Source organism: Typha latifolia, chromosome 6 (genome assembly GCF_019914945.1).
Source record: "Typha latifolia isolate L0001 chromosome 6, TyphaL0001v2, whole genome shotgun sequence".
In the NCBI taxonomy this organism is placed as follows: Eukaryota; Viridiplantae; Streptophyta; class Magnoliopsida; order Poales; family Typhaceae; genus Typha; species Typha latifolia.
In genome coordinates, this window is record NC_133091.1 from 3,277,353 (window position 1) to 3,300,429 (window position 23,077).

Genomic DNA, 23,077 nt, shown 5'->3' on the forward strand with positions numbered 1-23,077 from the left:
TATTTTAGAAATAGCTCAATGATTTCTATAGTTATGATATTTTAAATTTTTTAGCAGCAATTATGCAACTTTATTTTTTCACTAATATATATGCTTGAAGAAAGTTAATTAAAATCTGATTTGTTGTGGAGAAAATGACCCTAATCATCTTTCCCATTTATAACTCAAAAAAGTTATTTATAATTCAAAAAAAATTTATATAAATCTAAATAACTTATTTATGATATGTATAATTTATTTAATAAATAGATTGTGTTCATATTCTAAAAAAATTCTAATTAATTTAAATAGAACGTGTTGATGTTTTTATCATCACTAAGATCCAAAGCCGGCTAACTGGGAGCTACGTAATAAGTTTAGAAAAGATGGAGAGAGAGAGAGAGAGAGAGAGAGAGAGAGATATTAGAATGTTCGCCACTTCCATTGGTGGTGATTTTGATGAAGCCAAAACGTCATCTCTCCTGTCTCTTATAGTGAGTGTTATTACTCGATGGATCGATGATCGATCTTCTCGAGGTAATAGATTAGAAATAAGAAATAAGTAGATCCTCGTTCTTCTTGCTGTTGTTATTTTATTTGAAATTTAATTATATTATATTATATGAAAGTTATATTTTAACCCCCCTGGCCCCATCATCTTGATTTATTATATGAAATCCTTTGTATTTAACTCATTACAAGTAGTCTTAACTAAAGTATAATTATTAACTATTGATCCTTCTCTCTATTAAGCCAAACATTATTCACCAATGATTTAATATACAGGGTAATGATGTTGTGAGTTCTAATCCTTCATGTCATATTCATCTATTGTTTAAAAGATTAAATTTTTGTACGTATATATATATATATATACAAGCATTTTGTACGTATAAATCTGCATTGCAAAACAAAGCTCATAAAATGCTCAAAGTTTTCAAGGTGAAAAATTAATTCTAATATTATTCCACTAAATCCGGAGGGTATTTTAGCTAATTTAATTTACTTAAAGATAGCATCAATCTCCACTCCTTAAACTAGAGTAAATAACATTTTAATTAAAATTAATATGACAAATTAATTAGAAGTAATTCTCACTACTAAGATTATTTCTCACTACTGTTACTCCACCTCCATTTGGTGCAATATTAAGAGTAAAAAAAAAAAAAAAATCTAAGTTAAAATTTTCCTTCAAGACAGACAAAAGATATATCAAGTGGGAGGAAGCTCCAATAAATACACATTGCAGCTTCTTGAATAATATAATTTGCCCACTGGTCTCCTAATAAATACTGAATCTCTGTAGATATGAGTTGCTGGAAGGACAATAAACAAATTTCTTTAAAGATTAATAAGTTTGGATGAAAATTAATCTACCTTTCAAACAGCTAAGTTAGCTTTTCGTTTGTTGAAATTTTTCCTCTAAAGTCAATGCCTTCTTCTGCTACTAATATTTTATTTCATTATTTTTTATAAATAAACTAATTCGATAAATAAAATATAGGAGAGGGTTAGTTTGGTCAAAACCTCTAGAAGTCCTATAACCACGTACAGAGAATCCACTGCAGCTTTAGCTACTTACTACTCTGGTTATCGATTTCTTCTCTTCTTCGTATCAAACACTCTCACACTCTCTCTCTCTCTCTCTCACTTCCTTGTTAAAAGTGAGGAAGTCGGATTTCCACTTCCAATTAACATCAAACTCCATCTTCTTCACTTTCACCTTTTCCCCTCTCCACTTTTCTGATACTCTCTCCAATCCAAAACCATATATATGGATAGCACCATATCCTCATCTTCTCTTTCGTTCTTCTTCTTGATGGATTCAAACTCTCTGCTCCAATAAGCCATCGCCGACGCCATGACTTCTCCGCCCTACCTCACCTTCCTCACGTGCTCTCCTCCTCCTCCTCCCATTCTCCGCTCCTTCCAATGGCTTGGCTTCCTCTTCCTCTCCCCTTGCCCTCAGCGCATCCTCTTATCCCTCGCTGACTTCCTCTTCCTTTTTACCCTCCTAATCCTCGCCTTTCAGAAGCTTCTCTCCCGCCGCCGCAGCGAAGCCGACGCCGATAAACCGCTGTTGGCTAAGCCGGATACGGTTAGGATCCGTACCGGCTTCCAGTTCGCCCTCGCCCTCGCGGTCTCCTCCCTCCTCGCTGCCTCCTCCCTCGCCCTCCTCGTCATCGCCCTCTTCCTCCTCCCGAAATCTGAATGGAAGCTTGCCGAGTGTGTCTTCCTCGCGCTCCAATTCCTTGCCCACCTCGCCGCGGCGGCCCTCGTGGCCCACGAGAAGCGCTTCCGGACCGCATACCACCCCGTTTCCCTCCGCCTCTTCTGGCTCGCTGCCTCCCTCCTCACGTCCCTCCTATCCGCCTCCGCGGCGGTTCGCCTCGCCTCGGGTAACCCGATTTCCCCGGATGACGCCGCCTCCCTCGTCTTCCTCGGCCTCACCCTCCCACTCCTCTACCTATCGGCGACCGGATCCACTGGGATCTCCGCCATCGAACCGGTCGAGTCCTGTTTGATCGGAGATGACGTGACCCCCTACGCGACCGCCTCCCTCCTCTCCCGAGCCACATTGAGCTGGATGAACCCTCTGGTCTCTAAAGGCTACAAGACCCCCTTAAAGCTCAACGACGTTCCGGCCCTCGCCCCGGACGACCGGGCCGAAAAAACCTACTCTCTATTCCGGTCCAACTGGCCCGACCCGGCTGTCCGATCATCCCACCCGGTACGGTCCACCATCTTCCGGTGCTTCTGGCCGTACATTCTCTTCAATGCCTTCCTCGCTGTTCTCCGCCTCTTCGTCATGTACGTCGGCCCCACCCTCATCCAAAGCTTCATCGACTTCGCCAATGGCGACGACCGCTCCATCGGTCGCGGCTTCTACCTCGTGGCCGTCCTCCTATTGGCTAAAACAATCGAAGTGCTGTGCTCTCACCAATTCAGCTTCCACTCCCAGAAGCTCGGGATGCGGATCCGATCCTCCCTCATCACCTCCCTCTACGACAAGGGCCTCCGCCTCTCGTGCTCGGCCCGGCAATCCCACGGCGTGGGGATGATCGTAAACTACATGGCCGTGGATGCGCAGCAACTGTCTGATATAATGCTCCAGTTGAACTACATCTGGCTCATGCCGTGCCAGGTCGGCGTCGCCCTCGCGCTGCTCTACACCTACCTCGGCCCCTCCGTCATCTCCGCCGTCGTCGGCGTCTTCGGGATCATGGTCTTCGTCCTCTTCGCCACCAAGCAGAACAACAAGTACCAGTACCTCCTCATGATGATGCGTGACATGCGGATGAAGGCGACGAACGAGATGCTGAGCTACATGAGGGTGATCAAGTTCCAGGCTTGGGAGGAGCACTTCGAGAAGAGGATCAACAACTTCCGTGAGCAGGAGTACGGGTGGCTCGCGAGGTTCCTCTACTGCAACTCCGGGAACGTGATCGCGCTCTCGTGCGCCCCCGTGTTCGTGTCGGTGCTCGTGTTCGGCACGTGCGTGCTAGTCGGCACGAGGCTTGACGCCGGGCTGGTGTTCACCGCCACCTCGTTCTTCAGGATCCTCAGCGAGCCGATGCGGACGTTCCCACAGGCGCTGATCTCAGCCTCGCAGGCCATGATCTCAGTCGAGCGCCTCGACGCCTACCTCACCAGTGCGGAGCTCGACCTCGGCGCCGTGGAGCGATCGGACGTGTGCGAGTGCGAGGAGGGCGGGGTCGCCGTCGAGATCCGCGGCGGGGAGTTCGCATGGGACGACGAGGGCGAGGTCGCGCTCAAGGGGATCGACCTCGAGATTCGCGCTGGGGACCTCGCGGCCATCGTGGGGACCGTCGGATCCGGGAAGTCGTCTCTGCTCTCGTGCCTGCTTGGGGAGATGCGCAAGCTCTCGGGAAAGGTACGCCGTATCTCGCCGTCCCTACGCTTTGGCAAATACGTCCTACCCAACTGCTGTCCTTCTTCTATTTTGAAATAGACAAATAAGGCCAAAAGTTCGCTTCTGGAAACATGCCCAATCTTTCACAGACTCCTTTCCCGTGCGAATTTTAATGCCCGAGATTCGTCACACGTGTGAATGTAAAAGTCAAATCCTTGATCAGTGAAGCACGTGAATGGAAATCCGCGCGGCAGCCCGGCGTGTTTCACTCAGTACTCTCTGGAGCGGACAGTGGTTGGGTCGTGAAATTAGCCTAGTTTTGTGTCGGTGAAATTTACTCGAGTTAGATGCGATTGCTTGTGTTTAAATTTTAAAATCGGATTTTGATATATAAAGTGATACGGGGAGTGCATTAGCTATTCTGGACTTGACTTTGAATTCAATCATTTAATTTTGTCTTGAACCAAATTGTCTTTGGAAAGTTGTTGTCGGATAGATGATTACCAAATATCTCAATTTTGAGACACAATATTGAACTTGAGAAAGTGAAGATAGCTTTATTAGGCAGGAAAAGAACCGCGCATTTGTACATATTACCTATCACTCTGCTCTTAATAGGAGTCATTTGCAAGCATGGAGTCTTGATATGTAGGTGAATCTAGCTTAGTTTGATTCATGTAACAGTTATGGTCGCTATGGTTTCAGTATACTTTATACTTGATATTGCCTAATGGTTGCATCCTTCTATTTATGTGGAGTTTTTTAGTAAGATTCTTGTTGCCCTTTATGTTTTGTTGTTACAGGTTACAGTATGTGGGAGGACAGCCTATGTGGCACAAACTGCATGGATCCAAAATGGGAGCATTCAAGAGAATATCTTGTTTGGGAATCCAATGGATCAAGAGAAGTACAAGGAAGTCATCCATGTATGTTGCTTGGAGAAGGACTTGGAGATGATGGAGTTTGGCGACCAGACTGAGATTGGTGAAAGAGGGATCAATCTCAGTGGTGGACAGAAGCAACGTATACAGCTTGCCAGGGCCGTCTATCAGGACTGCGATATATACCTACTTGATGATGTCTTTAGTGCTGTTGATGCTCATACTGGTTCAGATATCTTCAAGGTGTGGTTCCCTTTTCTTTTGGTCTTTTGCATGAGTTGTTTAAAGTCCTTACATATTCATTGTAGGTTTTAGGTAATGAACATAGAATAAATCAAATACCAGGTACGTTGGCTTTTAATCGTCTTTTCTAGTGTCAGGTTTGTTACAACTATCAGTTATTTCTTGTAGGAATGTGTGAGGGTTGGCTTTTAATCGTCTTTTCTAGTGTCAGGTTTGTTACAACTATCAGTTATTTCTTGTAGGAATGTGTGAGGGGTGCACTCAAAGGGAAGACAGTCGTGCTTGTGACACACCAAATAGATTTCTTGCACAATGCTGATACAATATTCGTAAGTATCATCTTCTAGTCCTATGGAGTATTTGTATAACTGGATCATAATTCTAACTCTAAGAAAACACACTTTTACCCTGCATTCTGTTTCAATCTCTCTATCTCTAGTTCTCTATCTGTTTCTCTATCAATAAGACTCTAGCTCTTGTGAACATCTTTTCTTCTGATTTCTAATATAGCCTGAAGTAAATATGGTTCGAACAAGCAAGCAACACAGGTTGACGACGATAAGTGTTAATGGACTCTGGAAGGTTGAAGGTTAAAATATATTAGTACATGCTACCATAGAACAGGAGAATGTTTCTCAGCATATCTGATTTGTATTTACTTGCTATTATTTATTAGCTGTTTCATCCTTAGACTTTGACAGATTTCTAATGTTTACTTGAGCATCACTTATTTTTCTTTTTCCATGATGAAAACCACAGGTCATGCGAGATGGGATGATTGTACAGACTGGGAAGTACAATGAGTTATTAGAATCAGGTTCAGACTTTACAGCTCTTGTTGCTGCTCATGACAACTCAATGGAGCTTGTGGAGCGAAGTGCTCCTGTTACTGGAATTGGTGATCCTCAAAGTACAACATTATATCAACCTGCAACAAATCGCACCAAATCTAACAAGGAGGGTGAGTCTGCAATCTCACCAAAGGCAGAAAATGGCAATTCTAAGCTCATTAAGGAGGAGGAGAGGGAGACTGGCCAAGTTAGCTTCCATGTCTACAAGTTATACATCACTGAGGCCTGGGGATGGTGGGGAGTGGTGGCAGTTTTGACAGTTGCGTTGTTGTGGCAGGGTTCTCAGATGGCAAGTGACTACTGGTTGGCATATGAAACGTCTGATGAGATCATCACTTCATTTCATCCCTCCATATTTATTGAAGTTTATGTCATCTTAGCTTTGGTTATATTTGTTCTTGTCACACTGAGGGCCTTTCTTGTTGCATACTTGGGACTTAAGACTGCTCAGAGCTTTTTCAAGCAGATTTTGGATAGCATATTGCGTGCTCCTATGTCATTTTTTGATACCACTCCTTCTGGGAGAATCCTAAGCAGGGTAATTATTATTTTACTTATTTATGTCATTGTTGATGCCACAAAACCTATTAGGAAAAATCAGAATATATTTCATTAGCTCAATTTTATACATCTTTTGAAATCCTTGTATTCTGCCTGTTAGATGTGAAATACAAAGCTTTAAAATTCTCACTTCTTCTGATTCTTTTCCTGCTGTTCTTCCAGGCATCATCAGATCAAACAAACATTGATCTTTTCCTTCCCTTCATGGTGGGATTAATTGCTTCGATGTACATTGCATTGTTGGGTATCATTATAGTTACATGTCAGGTCGCCTGGCCATCGATCATAACCATAATTCCACTAGTACTGTTGAACTTATGGTACAAGGTATCTTTCACATGCTACAACTCACATCTTTGCTGAAGCATCATTATACATGCTTCCTTGGAAAATATTACGCATATATGTAGCTCAAGTTCACTAGACATGACATGATATAATTCTACTACATTTAGAATGGTAAGAATGATAGCTTACACAATGCGTTTCTTTTCTTATTTTATGCAGGATTATTATCTTGCAACATCCAGGGAGTTAACTCGCCTTGACTCGATTACCAAAGCACCAGTTATCCATCACTTTTCAGAGAGCATTCTTGGTGTTACAACAATCAGGTGCTTCAAGAAGGAGAAAAGCTTTTTCCAGGAAAATCTTGACAGGGTTAATTCAAGCTTACGTATGGACTTTCACAACAATGGTGCCAATGAGTGGCTGGGGTTCAGATTGGAACTTATTGGGTGTTTTGTCCTCTGTGCCACTGCATTGCTCATGGTTAGCTTGCCGAGTAATTTCATCAAACCAGGTATTTATTTGAAATCCAATTTGAGGTAACTGTGGTTCATCTCATCTTAACGGTCTGTACTGTGTTAATATCAATATCATCACCATGATCATCATTATCATTACTCAGCCTCTTGTAAAAATGAGGTCATCAGGTCAGCTTTGGCCAAAAGCTTAAAAGCCAAAAGGACACCATTTATTTACTGTGTTATATATGACTAGCTATCAAAATGATGAGAAATATCTTGAAGGTTATCTAAATTCACTGAATTCATGTCTCTGAATCCTGAAAAGAATTCAGCAATTTAGACTAACGCACAACCCTTTATAAAAATGCTCTTGGCTTGAAAAGATTAGAAAAAAGAAGGGGAAATTAGGAACAAACTTGACATTATGTAGGAAAGCTTGTACCCAATCCATCAGCTAATTATTTTCTTGCTCACTAATGCAGAGTTCGTCGGTCTATCTCTTTCATATGGTCTGTCTCTCAACTCGGTGGTGTTTTTTGCAATATGGATAAGCTGTTTCATTGAGAACAGGATGGTCTCAGTAGAGAGGATAAAGCAATTCACCAAACTTTCTTCTGAGGCAGCATGGAGAATCAAAGATTGCCTTCCCACACCAAATTGGCCCACGAATGGAGACATTGCCATCAGAGATCTAAAGGTTTCTTATTCATGATGTTATACTTGAGTTTAGCGTCTTTGCATGTATACCATTCCATATTCCCTTATTTGTATATTCTAAATTTGTTGTTTGCTTCTATACCCCTGAAAAGAACATGTACTGTTTTGTATGGATAGTCCTCAAAGTCACATTTTAGTAGTATAGTCTGAATCATCTTAACAACACACAAGAATTAACTGCTACTCTCTTTGCAGAAGTAGCTCATTTTGCACTACTTTCTCTTTTAATCTGTGAAAGGTGTAAATTCCATCTTCTGATTATCAAACTTTTAACCTGAGGGTGATTTATGCGAAAATATAGGTTTTTCCACTATGTGTACACATGCAAGTAAACAAAAGGTACATACAAATAGTACATTTTATAGGGATCCATGCAATTGCCTTTCAGCTTTTTACTTACAAGGTCATTTCTATTTGACATTGTTTTAGTTGCTGATGCTGAAACATCTGAACCATGTTCTTCTTTGTTTATGCAGGTCAGGTATCGACCTAATACTCCGCTAGTTTTGAATGGCATTACAATAAAAATTCATGGAGGAGAAAAGATAGGGGTTGTAGGTAGGACTGGCAGTGGCAAGTCAACACTGATACAAGCTTTGTTCAGAATCGTAGAACCTTGTGGGGGAAAAATAATCATTGATGGCGTAGATATATGTACACTGGGCCTTCATGACCTCAGGTCTCGGTTTGGTATAATTCCTCAAGAGCCTGTTCTTTTTGAAGGAACAATTAGGAGCAATATTGACCCAATTGGGCAATACTCAGATGAGCAGATATGGCAGGTACAGGAAGAAGATTTTGTACTCTCTCAATTTGTTTGCTTCTCACTACTGACGATTTCTAATTTCACCTCCTTGCAGGCTCTCGAACGGTGCCAGCTTAAAGATGCAGTAGCTTCAAAACCCGAAAAGCTTGATGCAATTGGTATGCAATTTCTATCTTTGATATGCTGGTTGACTAAAAATTCTTCACTTTTAATCTTAATTTCTTCTGTCTCTTATGCCAAAATTTGTCTTTCAATGCAAATTTCAAGATAGATGCTGTGCTACTAACTGAGGGAAGCTGCAGTACCTATCATATTAATGCTTGATTTGTCGCACTTCCTCTGACCTAAAATGACATAATTCCCATAGACAATAGGTGATACTTGGTTACTAATTGAGTTTGTAAAGTGGGTTAATTCAATCAATGAATAAGATTGGTATTTTGTCACTTACATTAGCTTTTCAAATTACATAATTCGATCATACTATTTAAAATTCTAGATATATTAACTAATTCAAATACTTATATTTAGTGCTTTGTTAGTGGTTCAATCATATTATGCTGAACCATTTTACAGCTATTGCCAAATTAGTAGCCTGTGTGTAGAACTAAGTCGATCTTGTTGGCTTGTCATTTTATAATGTTCAATTTTTTCCATATCACCTGCATCCTTAAATCCTTAACCACAACTTTCTGCATTGAAACTACTCAATTTTAGTCGTTGACGATGGGGAGAATTGGAGTGTGGGACAGAGACAGCTTCTTTGTTTGGGCCGCGTCATGTTGAAACGTAGTCGAATCCTCTTCATGGATGAGGCAACTGCTTCAGTGGATTCACAGACTGATGCTGTGATCCAGCAGATCATCCGCGAGGACTTCTCATCCTGTACAATCATCAGCATTGCTCACAGGATACCAACAGTCATGGACTGTGACAGAGTTTTGGTCATTGATGCAGGTAATCTTTTCAAATCCTCCTCTTATGTCTTAAACATGTTAAGGAGTGGTTCATTTAGTTTTCGCAGTAAACATAAGAAAAGTTATTTCTGATCAGGTCTAGCAAAGGAATTTGACTCGCCATCAAACTTGATCGAATGCCAATCATCGCTCTTCGGGGCGCTTGTTCAAGAGTACGCAAATCGATCGTCAGATATTTAGGCTAACTTGCTGATGCTTAAGCCTGTTGACAAAATTTAAAGAGGTGCTTGGAGTCCCTAAGGTTAGTAACTAGAGAGCGCAAAGATGCACATTTCTTTGAGCAGATCATAATCTTTCTATATCCATTACGGGTTCTGCTCATCCTTATTTAAAGACAATTCCACGAAGAAGCCACCACTACCTTAGCGATCTAAATGGTAATTTTCTTGTAGCTGCTTATGCAGCATTGCAGTTTTGAAGATGTGAAGTACACGATTGTTCCAAGTGAAAAACGAGGCTGCAGATGTAGTGGAGCAAGTTCCTTCCTTTCCTTTATCTTAGTTTTAGTTGAAGGAATTTAATAAGTCAGCATGAGACAAAGATCAGCTCTAACTTGAAGTTCGGAATGAATTTCATCTGTTTGGAATGAACAAACTTGAGTTGATCGTTTTTTTCCCAATAAATTTTGTTATTTGGAAAGAGGTAGTATTTGTTTTCTACTACTTTTTTGTCTTCTCGTATTAGCAATGAATAATTTTTAAAGTTCTACGGCTACTACACCGAGATGATTATGGCATTAGATTAGTCGTGTCAATTGATGATTATTTTTATCGGAAACGTTTCATTGCAAACCAGATAAGAGAAAAGGAGAAAGAAAAGGGTAAAGAAACCGAAGATCATTTTTTATTGCTGTCAGAATTAACCCAGAATGCCAGAACTAAACAGTACAACCTTTGTCCTAGCAAAATGTTAATATATTCTTGACCTTATTATAAACTATTCTATTATTTAGTTAAATATTAGTGTAAAACATAATAATTACATCTGATATTAAAGTAATAAAGAATAGTGTTGAAAATTAGTAACATTTTAAACCAAAAGACAAGATTACTCTTGATTAGATGTAAAATAGTAGTAATAATTAGGTGTTGTCTAATCTAAAAACAAAACAATAATTTTAAATTATTATTAAATTAATTTGTTAAAGTTGTATGAAATAAGAGAAAATAGAATAATGTATTAGCATCCTAGAACTTCTAGCTAAGTTATTGTTTAGTTACTATTAATTTTTATTTAATAGGATGACTATTACTATTCCACAGTGAATAGGAGCTTAAATTTTAGACAAAACTTATGCATGACATTGAAGTACAATAACAAATAACTCTTCGAAAAAAGCTAACAGCAATCATATTAATAAGGGCGAAGCGCAATGATTTTTTGCCTGGAGATGTTCTATTGACATAACATAATTATTACCAGCATCTTCAGGTCGGGCCTAAGAAAAAATAACATAAAAATAATGAATACAACAATCACGTATTAACTGTTAGCTTTCACTTCGGAGGATTTTGGGATGTCTTTCCTTCTGCAACCAACCCCCAGAATCTCAACAAACCGCACATTTTGCAACCATGAATGCTCAAGCACCCAAAGCAGGTCCTTCAAAGACAGGACAGTCGCAAACTGCAAACAAACCCAGGAACCAAACTAGGAAATTGGTATAAGTGAGTTCCTTCAAGGTCAACTGCATCAAATTTTGCAATATGGAGATCCATGGCACCTTTGTTGAATCCATGAAGCTACGTCTGAGATGTGATACAAGGTGGAGAGATGACAACTTGGGCAAAAGTGCATGAGCTTTTACCCACTAACGGCCGAACAGCGATTAAGATATGACGTAGGCACAGCTTATCTTGATGCCTTCTTGCGGCTGAGGATCTCCTGCTCTTTGAGGCGATGCTGAAATCGTGCCAGACGAGCCTGAAGACTGACCAAGCCTGCAGCCTTGCGTGAGAGTACAAAGCTTAACTGTGTCACATAGTTGTCGATGAGACTACCAGGTTGGTCGACCTCTGCCAACAAATTCATCTCCTGCAAGAGTATAATGTTTTAAGGTTAGGTAGAATACATGCAGCAAATCAACAATAAGTTGAAAGCATTAAGTTCCAAATATCCATGGCTGCAAAACACCTGCATAATTGCAGAATTTATTACCCTGAATGCCTTATTTGCCTTTGTAAGAAATTCTTTCATGGAATTATCATATAATCATTTTACAATGAAATCATTCACTGAATATATAAACCAACTAGATAAAAATTATGCAGTGTTAGTTGTCTTTAGTTTGAAAATTTCAATAATGTAAAAATTATGGTGTACTCAAATATTCGCCGGTTGACAAAAGTGGAGTATAGAGTGGATATTGGATACAAGCACAACAAAATATGGATTTGCCGACAAAACAATCTTAGAGTACAAAGATATTGCATTTGATATGTTCTGTTTTTTTGCTAAGAAACAGGGTCATGCCATTTTTCTCCATCAAATCAGAAGGCACAACAGAGACTCAAAGTTAAAGTGTTAGCCTTCAAGGAGAACATTTAATTCTCGCCACAGGATGTCAAAGCTCTCTTTAGAAGGTAACCAGGAAAGCTTATGAAGCAGGAATAACATAAATTTAAAGCTTATCAGAGACAATGTAAAATAGGCAATCAAATCAACACAAATTACCAACACTGAAATTAATAATTAACAGCTCGTTTAAATTGGACTACATCTTTTACGAGCATGCTGCCCTTTCAATTCTAACAATGAACAAAGCTGGAGTAAACTTACTTCTCGCACTATTTCCATCGTATTTTCAATTTCTCTTCTATGTGCTGCTATGAGAGCCTCTTCTTCCTACAAAAATCAAGATGGAATGCTAAACCAGGGCAAAGATGGATTAATTTGTAGATAAATTGCACAATGTTCGAAAAATGCATGACTTGCATACCTCAAGTATTGCATTTATTTCCCCATCATTGTATGAATGCAAAGCAGAATCTGATGGCTGCTGCTTATGGACTTCGGGTGCACTGTCTTTTCTTGATGAATTGCTCTGTTTTTCAGTTTTCTCTTCCCTATAACCTTTTCTTCTAGGTGGTGAGACCTTTGGTACTTTCTCTTCATCTTTGTTTTCAAATGAGTTCTGCATGGATTGTTTATTAGAATAGCTGCTGTGACTATTTTTCAACTCAACCCGTTCCCTTTCCACTGGACCTGATGCTGCCCCACTTTCTTCCCTTCCTTTATTGTTGTAAGTTGGCATGCTAAATGAGTTCCTCTCAGGTTCCACTGTAGAACTATGAGATAAATTTTCAGCATTCCTCCTAGGAATATCCACTGTCTTAAAATCTTGATTTTGCTCGACAGTGTCATCTGCTTCTACTGAGAAAGGATATCCTGATGCTGACGCTGATTCCTTGTTGGAAGGTACAAATGAGCCAGAAGGTTGATCTTTTTTGGGGTTGCTACTCTTGGAAAGACTTTTAACCCTGTTGAATTATCATCTATACTTCTTAAACCTAGAATAAAAAACAAGTAAGCTGCAATCATATATTGCAGTAGTCAACAAAACATACCTATCAGCATATCTCAAGGTATTGAGAGTATGCTCACAAGAACCTGCATTAGGCGAAATGCAAGAAATCATGATAGTTCTCGAGTTTCCAACGAAAGAGTCACGAAGCACTTCTGTCAGCTTGCTCCCTCTAAAAGGGATATGTATTTGATCATTGTCTAGTGCACGGATGCATTCCTTCAAAGCTAATAAGCTCTTGTTTATCTCTGCCCCTTCGATTCTGCCATAGAACATGGTATAGATTACCAGTAAGACTGAAACATACTGAAAAACATGATCTGAGCATTCTTGGCCAAATAAAAACAGATACTAAAACATAAAGACAAATAAAAAAGAAGGAATCAAAGATACAAACCGCGTTTGCCGATCATTATCTGTTGTATCAGCCCCACGCTCACTTCCAGCAAGATCAATAAAAGAAATCTTGCCAACAACCTTAGCACTCTTTGAGTCATTGCCATCCTTTTGCCTTCGGGTGTCAGTCACTTCTTTGTGCTTCTTAATTGCAAGTTGCAAAATAGCATGAGATCTTGATGATTCTTCATTTGCTCCTGTAGAACCTGTACTCCTTGCCGCATTTCCTTTCTCAATATATTCCTTAACGATCTGAACATCTGAGACCTCAAATTCCTGCAATCCAACAATGCATACTTGCTGCCTTCCATCTTCTCTCATGCAGAGTTTCCTGATGAAATTGTTAAAATGGCTTATCATCATTATCCCAATAAAACCATTATAACAAACATTTAAAAGAAATTATTCTAAGAGATGCAGAAGAATGCCAAACTACCATATCATAATAGAATAATAATGTACGATTTCTGAATTGAAATTATTTATTTGAATACTTTTATCTGCATCAGATAGCACCATGTGCTCAATAAGTTTGAAAAGATCTTCACCGGAGCTAGATGTTCCCCTAATATTGAGAAATATACATATATCATGGTCCAACAACCTACGACCCATGTAGAATCAAGGGATCATGTGCATCCAAGTACAACATCCATAAGTTCTGCAGCTATGAGAAACTTCCAGTTATAGTATTATACTCATTTTTTATTATTATAATGCAAATCCTGGACTGGAAACTACTCTAGATGATCTTGGACTTAAAAAGTGCTAAGAGGATCTGATATACGATACAGTCAGGGTGTGGAATGTAACAAGTAGTGCAGGGCCTAGTTATATCTGGCTTGCTAAACAGCAGAAGAGATATAAGAACAAGAGCATAAAATAACTGGGCATCTAATAATCTCACTGAAATATTTGCACAGGTCTCATCTAGGTTAACTCATTTTTTTTCTCTTTAAAAAAAATACTATCATGTCTCATCATGACACGTATAGGAGCCCGTGCTTCAATACAGGAGAGTAGGAGAATTGATCTCACTGAACTATTAGCATAGGTCTCATCTAGTTAAGTCATCTATTTTCTCACTCTTAAAAAAAATACTATCTTATCATGTCTCATCGTGACCCGTATAGGTGCCCGTGCTTCACTACAGAGAGTAGGAGAATTGTGATTCAATGGAAACAAGCAGAAAACACAGCTAGCATTCAGTCCCTATTTTCAACTGCTTATTTCTCATTACTTCTTTCACTTTTCCTGATTACTTTCTCCCTCCATGACCCCAACACTATCATAGAGCAACTACTGCAAAGACTCATGAACAGGCTGAGATCAGATTACAAAAGTCCAGCCTGAGCTTGGCTAGTTATGAACCACAAGGTGTGTACAAACTCACTTTAAGCTCAAGTCCTGAAAAAACTCAGCTTGGTTTGAATGGCTCAGCTTAAAATGGCTAAAGTCAAACCTGAGAACCTATTTTACAGATCATATTGACACAAAATTGTTCAGCTATCTATATGCCAAGCAGGGCTTGAGAACTCTAGTATCAGCTCAAGTCTGCTTGCAGCACTAGCTATTAGATAAGAGGTCTTCTATTGCCTCTGTATTTCTCTTCTACTTGTGCAACAATAGGTCACATATCTTTAACCAGGTGATAGATTCTTATGAGCTTGGTTGGAGTCTTCAAAGGTCTTCATAGAAAACCTAGAATTGTAGTCTGACTTAATAGGTGTGACAAAAGGAAGCATAAAGATAAACAAAACAGATTAAATTATAAAGACTGGACAAAACCAGATTAGCTATTAGGAAAAGAAACAGAAAAACGTAAAATAAAAGTTTGTAGAAACCAACCTCCTATCAGAGAGAAGATCAAAGAGTTTACCACCATATATTTCAAAATAGCTAAGCCACAATTTAAATCGTTGATTTCGGTACATCGGTTGATGCAAAAGTCGAACCATATCTTGTGAAGCTCTGAGAGGTAAGGGTTGCATGGTAAATGTTTTGCCACTACCTGTAAAAGTAAATCCAGTGTAACTGGTCTTTTCAGTCTCACTGCTTGATATGAAAAAAGAAGAGCAACTGCAGGTCCTCTATAAGGTACAAGAATTGCGTTACACTACGTATAACTCTGCATATATACAGGCTTAACCAATTGCCATCTTTATTTTCATCCTCTTCAACTTAAGCTTAGAAAAGCAGTTAGACAGACCAAATAGACTGGCACGATTAACATAATAGAAGTTCTGGAGCATCCAGATAAATGTGCTTACTCTTCACTAATACACAAGTTCGAAATAGAAGATCACGGATAGTCATGCTAAGACCACCTGTTAGCAGCATACCATTTTAATGCAACATTGGCATTTATACTAGGAAATGTCCTCTTAATATACTGTATAGGAGAACATCAAACCATGTTAATCCTGTCCACTCTCATGCCAGACAGTCCTGAGTCATAACTGACAATGCAGAACAGCAATTACAGACAAGTATATTTAGCATGAGGAAATTCAACTTATGTTGGCAGCTAAGCAGCAATGTGATGGAGCCGATAAACAAAGCAACCCTCTTATTACTAAAGATGACATAGAGATGAACAAAATTGCTCCAATAAACCATAAGAATAAAGAGATAATCATGTTCTTATACTTAGATGCAGGTCCACACAGCCTAAACATGTTTAATACATAACATGGATCAAGAACTTGAATTATCAATCAGTTATTGTATGACATTTATCATTACCGAGTTGTTATAACAAACATACTGTAGTAGAAAATTGTAAATCAAAATTGTTAGCATAAGCCCTCTACAAGGAATAAGCATTCCAATCCAAAACTCGTGGAACGAGTTTTCATGTTTCACTAACTCAGAGAGATTGGAAGCTGTAGAAAAGCAAACCGCCGAATAGGTTTTCTTAAAAGAACTTCAGAAAATGTAGTAGAGCAGGATTTCCATTATTCGTTACAATTACAGTTATTTGCTGAGAGAAAATAATTCAAAAGGCATGTCCAACAAACCTGTTTGCCCATAAGCAAAGCATGTGGCTTTTGTTCGCTCAAAAATGGTTGGTATAATTGGCTCCACAGTCACACGATATACCTGTTTAGACAATCTATATCTGTTCAGGTAGATGCCAACAGCAAGAATTGTTCGATGGCTAATTTTGCAGCTATGGAAACAGATGGCCACAAGTAATTGACAAGATGATAATGAAATAGAAAGCTAAGAGACAGCATTACCTCATCATTTGTCACATGCTCATCAAGAACAGCATCAAAACAAAACTCATGCTTTTCCACATATGCAGTCAAGTCCACCTTTCATGTCAAGATTTCAAGTTAATTATGCAATATAACTTCATCCAGCAAAAGTAAAGGCATCTTTAACAACTTTAGGTATAAAAAGCTGCTTCCCCGAGTATCTCTTTTCAAATGTTTGCAACTTCAGACACAACAAGAAAAAAATACTGAAGCTAGTGGAGGCATCTTTAACTACTGCCTTGACATGTGGCTGGCACCGATGCGTCTTATAAAATGACCATAGGTTGATAAAACATGATGAACATGAGCTAGTACAGCTTTTTAACCACTTGAGGAGAATGCACTCAATGAATGGTATTTAATGGTCACATACTCAGACATAACAAGAAGAAAGATTATTATGTACTAAAGGAAGCACAAAAAGGAGTTCCCAGACCAATGCATGCGTGCACATAATAATTATGTAGCACTAAAAGAAACCAAATGAAAGGAAAGAAGCGAAAAAATACAAGTTTCTCTTGATAACCTACTGAGCATGCCACCTTAAACTACCTCTCCATCAGCATTCAGCAAGAATCAACACAAATTACATCACTATCATCTTTACAATATTCACTAACTCACAAGAAACTCACCGTTAAATGAGCATAATTCCATCTCCATTAACTTACAAGTAAACATCACTACTTGAATAAGAAACTAATTATGTACCTCCTACATTACCACAAGGCAACTACCTTAAGCACTGTGAGAATGATTTAAGTGCACTCTAAGTGTAAAGATGCTAAAAATTTCTGTTGTATAACAAATCTTGTGTCAAAAAAATACTTCACTTCAAGGACATCCTATATAACCACCATATAATTTTTCTTTCCGTGTTGAAACCTTATTAAATCTTAACTAAGCATCAAATATATCCCCTCTATGTATTTCCCAGCGCACCTTCTTTGTATTACGAAGACTGAGCTTCAAATCAGATGTAAAAAGAAAATGACAACCCCATAGATTTCCTTCCTCTAAAGATAGGAGAGATGTATGCATGTCAAATATCAAATTGCCTCAAGTATGCACCTTCATCAGCATTGTTAAATGATTAATGCAATTCAATCTTTATCCTACATAAAGCAAGATCAGGACATGAAAGAGACTGCGACAATAATAATGCAAGGAAAGACGATCTTAAGACAAAACTCTGAGAAGATATAGCAAGCTCCTATATATGTCAAACTATAAAGCATGGACACCTCCTACTGGGAGAGGTGTCCATGTCAGACATGTGTCCGACACGGGTCCAGAGTATCTGTAATTAAATAAAAAATAAAGAAAAAAGGACACGTGCAAGACACTACTGGGACACGAGCGGAACACGGTAGGAAAATTAGCTAACCTTTAACGAGTCGAGTTGGGTCAATTTTTGTTAGCCCGGATTTAAAACCCAAACCCAAAACTACTTCTCCAACCCCTAACCCCGAAACAAAAACCTAAATCTCTCTTAGCCCCAAATCCCTCTCAGCTGAAGACGATAGTGCACAACGGCGAGTGGCTATGCGATAGTGAGTAGCTGTGCGACGGCGAGCGGTTGTGCGACGAGCAACAAGGTTATCTCTCTCTCTCTCTCGTTCCTCCCACAGGCAGCTTCTCTGCTCTGCTCTCTTTTCGTCCCTCCCTACAAGCAGCTCCTCTCTCTCCTTCCCTCCCCACAAGCAGCTCCTCTCTCTCCCACTCTCTCTACCTCTTTGCTCTTCTTTAAAGCTTTTCATAATTTCATTTTTCCTTTTTTTTATACCAATAGGGCATTAGGGCTTAAATTTAAATATATGTTGTTTATATTAATTCTAATTAGTGTGATAAACTGATTATAATAAATTTAAATATCTATTGTTAAATTACATTAAAGCCTCTCTACTCTATTAAATTAAAGCTTGATGTATACTTCTAAGTTCTTTAAATGATACTTCTTAGTTCTTATAGCTTGATGTATGTATATATAACACTATTAGATTGCAAACTTTTACTTTAGATGTATCAATAATATATATATATATATATATTGATGTGTCCTATGTCGTGATTGTGTCCTATATTTTCAAAATTTACCATATCGCCGTGTCCGTATCATGTCCGTGTCTGTGCTTCATTGATGTCAAATAATGGCTCATCCTATTTCACATTTCAAGCAAGTGGCAAAAGCATTGCACAAATAGTTGCAGAAAAAAATGCTTTGCCATCTACAAACCACAAGAAAAGGTGGTTTATGGTAGTTCTTGCTAGACTATGTTTTAATTGTTCACATGGAGAATTGAAAAGAAGAGTATATGATGAAGCATCTAAGCACAATATTCTGAACTTATAAAATGTTAACAGTACATAACAAAATTGAGTATTTTCTTGAGATCCAATTGGAGCTTAATTGAACTATATTTCACAAAAACAACTAACATGAATCTGCAAAATTCTACTAGTGCAACATTTAAATAACATGGAACAAAAGCAGTTGTCCAGTGAGACCACAAAGAACCCATTATATGGTTCTTTAAATGCAAATCAAGCATTCAAAAGGCAAAATAAGAAATCAAGCATTCAAAAGGCAAAATAAGAAATCAAGCATTCAAAAGGCAAAACAAGAAATCAAGAATTAAAAAGGTTGAGCATTACATATCCATATGAGATGCCTATAGCCAATCGAAAACTTGTAATTTGTAAGAGAACAACAGCTAGACAAGGTTTAGACAATAGATAAACATCCCAATTATGAACAATCATGCAGAAGAAGATGGCAGACCTTTAGCTTAGGCTCGTAGACAGTCAAGTATGAACTATCATGCACGGTCACAATATCATCCTCTTTTCGAGAGATCTCCTTCTTGTTCAAAGGTCTTTTACGCACCTGATTGTCATGTTGAAAGAAGAATGAAAAATGGAATCATGTTGAAAGAAGAGTGACAAGTGGAAACAACCACCAGATTCCCAACTATATTGCATTGCATGTGCTATTATCTATCATCACTCCTTGCTATGTATTGTTTAATAGAAGCCTTTAAAAAATATATGTAATATGCAAATACATGCTCTAGAAAAAACGATAGATGTACGTTCAAATAAGTGAGAGTTTCTTAAAATTTAAAAAGAAAAACTACAAACACTAATTTAAGCCATTCATCCATCATCACTTAAAAGTCTAAAGCAAACAAAGACACTAACTAAGAAATATGATTAATTGCAAGCAAAAATAAAAAATTATAGCCCTATCAATTGATGCAGCCTTGCTAGCACAAACAGTAAGATATATAGCATGAAAATGATCTAACGTACCACAACTTTAATTTTTGCAACAGTGCTTTCTCTCGTGCTAATTTCTCTTTCACCTGTTGATGGTCTGATATTGCTATCTGGCAGCCCTTGTTGACCGTCATACATAACATCATAGTCATCATCAATCCCCTTTGGCATGAAAGGTGATGGCTCAAAAGGTTCTGACAATACATGCTGGCAAGATAAAGTAGGTACAAATTGTTAGCCAACTCCATAAAATTAAATGCTATATTGCATTAATCATCATTTTGAATGATTACCTCTAAAACAGATAGCAATTATATAACACATAAATTTCTAATAAAATAACTAACTATACTCTTAGCTCTGCCAATTTAACAGATTCAGTAGATAGGATTACCTGAAGGGAACTTTAAAAAATAAAACAGTATAAGGCAGTGAGAAATCGGGAAAATAGCACAAGAAATAAACGCTGGCATAAAGTGTGGTATAAATCATAGCATAAACTACCAGGTATTCTCCTTAAAATTGTTTAACATTGTACCTCAGAGAGAAGTTCAGTATCATCCATTGCATGAAGATCCAAAAGCCCAGCTCCAAATTCACCTCTCAGCTCAGGTGAATAAAAGCCATCCAATCCACCTGCTGGTCCAAAACTTTGGGCGGTCTGTGTATATGAATCTGAAGCAGACTCCCCATTAAAATTCAGGCTCCTCAAGAGCTTATACAGCTTCTGCTTCTCTTCAACAGTTTGTGGACCATATCCCTACCAAAAGCCCACCAAAGAAATCCACCGTTAAATATTATGCCAACTGCTCCCACTACCATTAATAGCAAACACAATGCCTTCATGCATGTCTCACAAAACAGTGATTCCTCAAGAGATGGTAAAGCCCATAGCAAATGCTTTTATATGTTGTACCCGAAAAAAAAGGACTTTTATATGCTTCAGAAATTTAATGGCTACCTGCAGGACAAGATTTAAAAAGCATTTCTTACCAGTTTTACCCAAGAAAGGAAATCTATTTTAAGCCACTCAAATCTAACACATCCAACCCCATCATCATATCACAGTGATTGTATTGAATTTTGGATCAGTGTACACCAGTCAAGCTAAGACAAATTCACTTTTTTATACGCTCCAGAAAACGTTTCTTTCCAGCATTACCAAAATAAATAAATAAACCTAATTTAAGCGAATCAAATCAACTAGCACTTATATTCCTCAAACCATAAAAGCATTTCTTTCCAGTGCCATCATCATATCATAGTGGTCAGTTAGGATCAGAATAAACAAGAAATCAACTAGCGTTTATAATCTTCAGAATCTGAACAGCCATTGTGTAACAAAAAGGAATCTGATTCAAGCCAGCCAAATCAAATACATCCACTGCCATCCTCACATCACAGTAATCCAAGGGAAAAAGGTGTGATCCTCCGAACCCAGCAATATCTACGAAGTAAAAGAAGCATGCGTCAAACCTGCATGAGAAGATTGGGGAGCACGCGGTGATCGGCCGACGACGCCACCGGCGAAGCCAGGTGCTGCAACCCCGCGGACTGGAGCCACCGTGCCATGACGGCGTCTCCGGCGTCCCCCGCCGTCCCCGCCGCCGCCGCAGGGTCGTACAGAGCCGCCGCCGCCGCGGCGGCATTGGTCTGTTGCACCTGGCCACCCATGTGGCGCTGCGACCTTCGTTGGGGCGCCAACTTCCCCGCCGGTGATAAACCCTAAGCAAGGAGATCTAAACGAAAACCTTATCGAACCTCCCCGATCTCGACAACGACCAGATCTAGCAAAGCATCGGGTGGGGATGGATCGGATCGACGAATGTGAAAGAGAATTTTGGGAGGGTTTGGAGGGCGGGGAGATCGAGGAGTCGAGATCTCAATGGGTTGAGATGGTTGATTTCTGAAGAAATGGAGAGATTCGAGGGAATGAGGGAGGAATTGGGATCTGAGCCCCGAGAGGAGAGAGAGAGAGAGAGAGAGACGAGACGAGATGAGGGGATTAGCGAAGGGAAAGCAAGGAGGGTTTGGATTTGGGAGTGGCGGTCGTCATTGCGCCCGTGAGAGAGAGAGAGAGAGAGAGAGAGAGAGAGAGAGAGAGGTTTCTTTTGTTCTTGTGACAGTGAGAGAGAGAGAGAGACTTTCCATTTGGAAATAGGAAATTTAGGAGAAAGACATAATTGTCCTTGGACTTTTCTTTTCTCTTTTTTTTTTCTTTTTTATGTTCACCCTTTATTTTTATTTTTCCTTTTATGTCCTATTAAACTTAATCCTTATATTTACCGGCGCACCGCTGTTATCCAAAAGGAATAGCTCGTTTATCCTAATCTATGTTTTGATTTGACTAGTAGATGAATTGACTATATACTAACACTCGTTCAATGGAATTGGCAAGTTAAGTTAGTTACTCAGGTTTGACTTTAGAGCTTGATAAGATAACAAGATTTTACTTTTTCACTAGGTGAGTTCAGCAAGTCAAATAAGTTAGGTAGTTGACCAGGGTTTAATTAGGTAGTAACCGATGTTAATCACTCATTATGTTTTGCTTATATTAAAGTATTTATTGTAACAGAAGAACAATTTTAGTTGACCTTGTCACACTAATTAACAAAATGCTCTCAAATTCTAAAATATATTCCTATTTTATTGATCTCTATTATTTAAGTAACAATTACTTTAGCTAATCCATCCCTCTCCAAATGGGCCATGGAGGTGGGGAAGATGCTAAGATTTGAACAGCAAACTGACTAACCACCAAACTCCTTTGATGTGATCTAAGTTTCTAAGGTTTCTTTTGGAGCACTTACACTCCAACAAAAGGATTTTTTTTCTTTTTTTTTAATCTCTGGTGGAAAGCTTGTTGGTTGGTTGGTTGGTTGAGAGCCCCACTATATCCTCTCCAATGAAAGCATCCTCAATTGAATCACAACCAGATTAAGGTACTATGTTTAGCTTTAATCCTTCCAAAATAATGTTATCCATCTCAATGATGAATATTACTTACTGCCATGATTA

General features: G+C 38.9%; 2 protein-coding genes across 5 annotated transcripts; one reads left to right on the plus strand and one right to left on the minus strand.

Moving 5' to 3' along the window:
• Nucleotides 1-1,597: 1,597 nt before the first annotated feature.
• Nucleotides 1,598-10,272, plus strand: LOC140791125 (ABC transporter C family member 14-like). 3 transcript variants are annotated; one of them, XR_012109522.1, is made up of 12 exons: nucleotides 1,598-3,874; nucleotides 4,657-4,977; nucleotides 5,220-5,306; nucleotides 5,737-6,366; nucleotides 6,552-6,716; nucleotides 6,897-7,191; nucleotides 7,621-7,835; nucleotides 8,332-8,637; nucleotides 8,716-8,779; nucleotides 9,339-9,578; nucleotides 9,675-9,839; nucleotides 9,991-10,272. XR_012109522.1 is itself a non-coding variant. In XM_073141530.1 (11 exons), the coding sequence occupies exons 1-11, from the start codon at nucleotides 1,841-1,843 to the stop codon at nucleotides 9,776-9,778; spliced, it is 4,461 nt and encodes a 1,486-aa protein (XP_072997631.1). In that variant the 5' UTR covers nucleotides 1,598-1,840; the 3' UTR covers nucleotides 9,779-10,237. The 3 variants fall into 3 exon arrangements, 1 of the variants encoding a protein (XP_072997631.1); XR_012109523.1 differs by having other exon boundaries at nucleotides 10,003-10,237; XM_073141530.1 differs by having other exon boundaries at nucleotides 9,675-10,237.
• Nucleotides 10,273-10,925: 653 nt separating this feature from the next.
• Nucleotides 10,926-22,186, minus strand: LOC140790672 (kinesin-like protein KIN-13A). Of its 2 annotated transcripts, XR_012109428.1 has the most exons (13): nucleotides 21,536-22,186; nucleotides 20,598-20,819; nucleotides 20,093-20,266; nucleotides 19,563-19,667; nucleotides 16,760-16,837; nucleotides 16,538-16,619; nucleotides 15,366-15,528; nucleotides 13,519-13,848; nucleotides 13,165-13,383; nucleotides 12,537-13,077; nucleotides 12,377-12,442; nucleotides 11,322-11,632; nucleotides 10,926-11,224 (listed from the first exon to the last, which is right to left on the minus strand). XR_012109428.1 is itself a non-coding variant. In XM_073140860.1 (12 exons), exons 1-12 carry the CDS (start codon nucleotides 21,731-21,733, stop codon nucleotides 11,450-11,452), a joined length of 2,361 nt encoding a protein of 786 aa, XP_072996961.1. In that variant the 5' UTR covers nucleotides 21,734-22,186; the 3' UTR covers nucleotides 10,926-11,449. The 2 variants fall into 2 exon arrangements, 1 of the variants encoding a protein (XP_072996961.1); XM_073140860.1 differs by having other exon boundaries at nucleotides 10,926-11,632.
• Nucleotides 22,187-23,077: the final 891 nt, after the last annotated feature.

What these genes read in the sequence shown, in the direction of transcription:
- LOC140791125 (XM_073141530.1), top strand. Translation starts at nt 1,841, where the DNA reads ATGACTTCTCCGCCCTACCTCACCTTCCTCACGTGCTCTCCTCCTCCT. An exon ending in CTGGTTCAGATATCTTCAAG is followed by an intron (nt 4,978 to 5,219) that starts GTGTGGTTCCCT and finishes TATTTCTTGTAG; the next exon opens with GAATGTGTGAGGGGTGCACT. An exon ending in TTGCCATCAGAGATCTAAAG is followed by an intron (nt 7,836 to 8,331) that starts GTTTCTTATTCA and finishes TTGTTTATGCAG; the next exon opens with GTCAGGTATCGACCTAATAC.
- LOC140790672 (XM_073140860.1), bottom strand. Translation starts at nt 21,733, where the DNA reads ATGGGTGGCCAGGTGCAACAGACCAATGCCGCCGCGGCGGCGGCGGCT. An exon ending in CTTTGCTTATGGGCAAACAG is followed by an intron (nt 15,529 to 16,537) that starts GTTTGTTGGACA and finishes TTACTTTTACAG; the next exon opens with GTAGTGGCAAAACATTTACC. An exon ending in GATAATGATCGGCAAACGCG is followed by an intron (nt 13,384 to 13,518) that starts GTTTGTATCTTT and finishes GTTCTATGGCAG; the next exon opens with AATCGAAGGGGCAGAGATAA.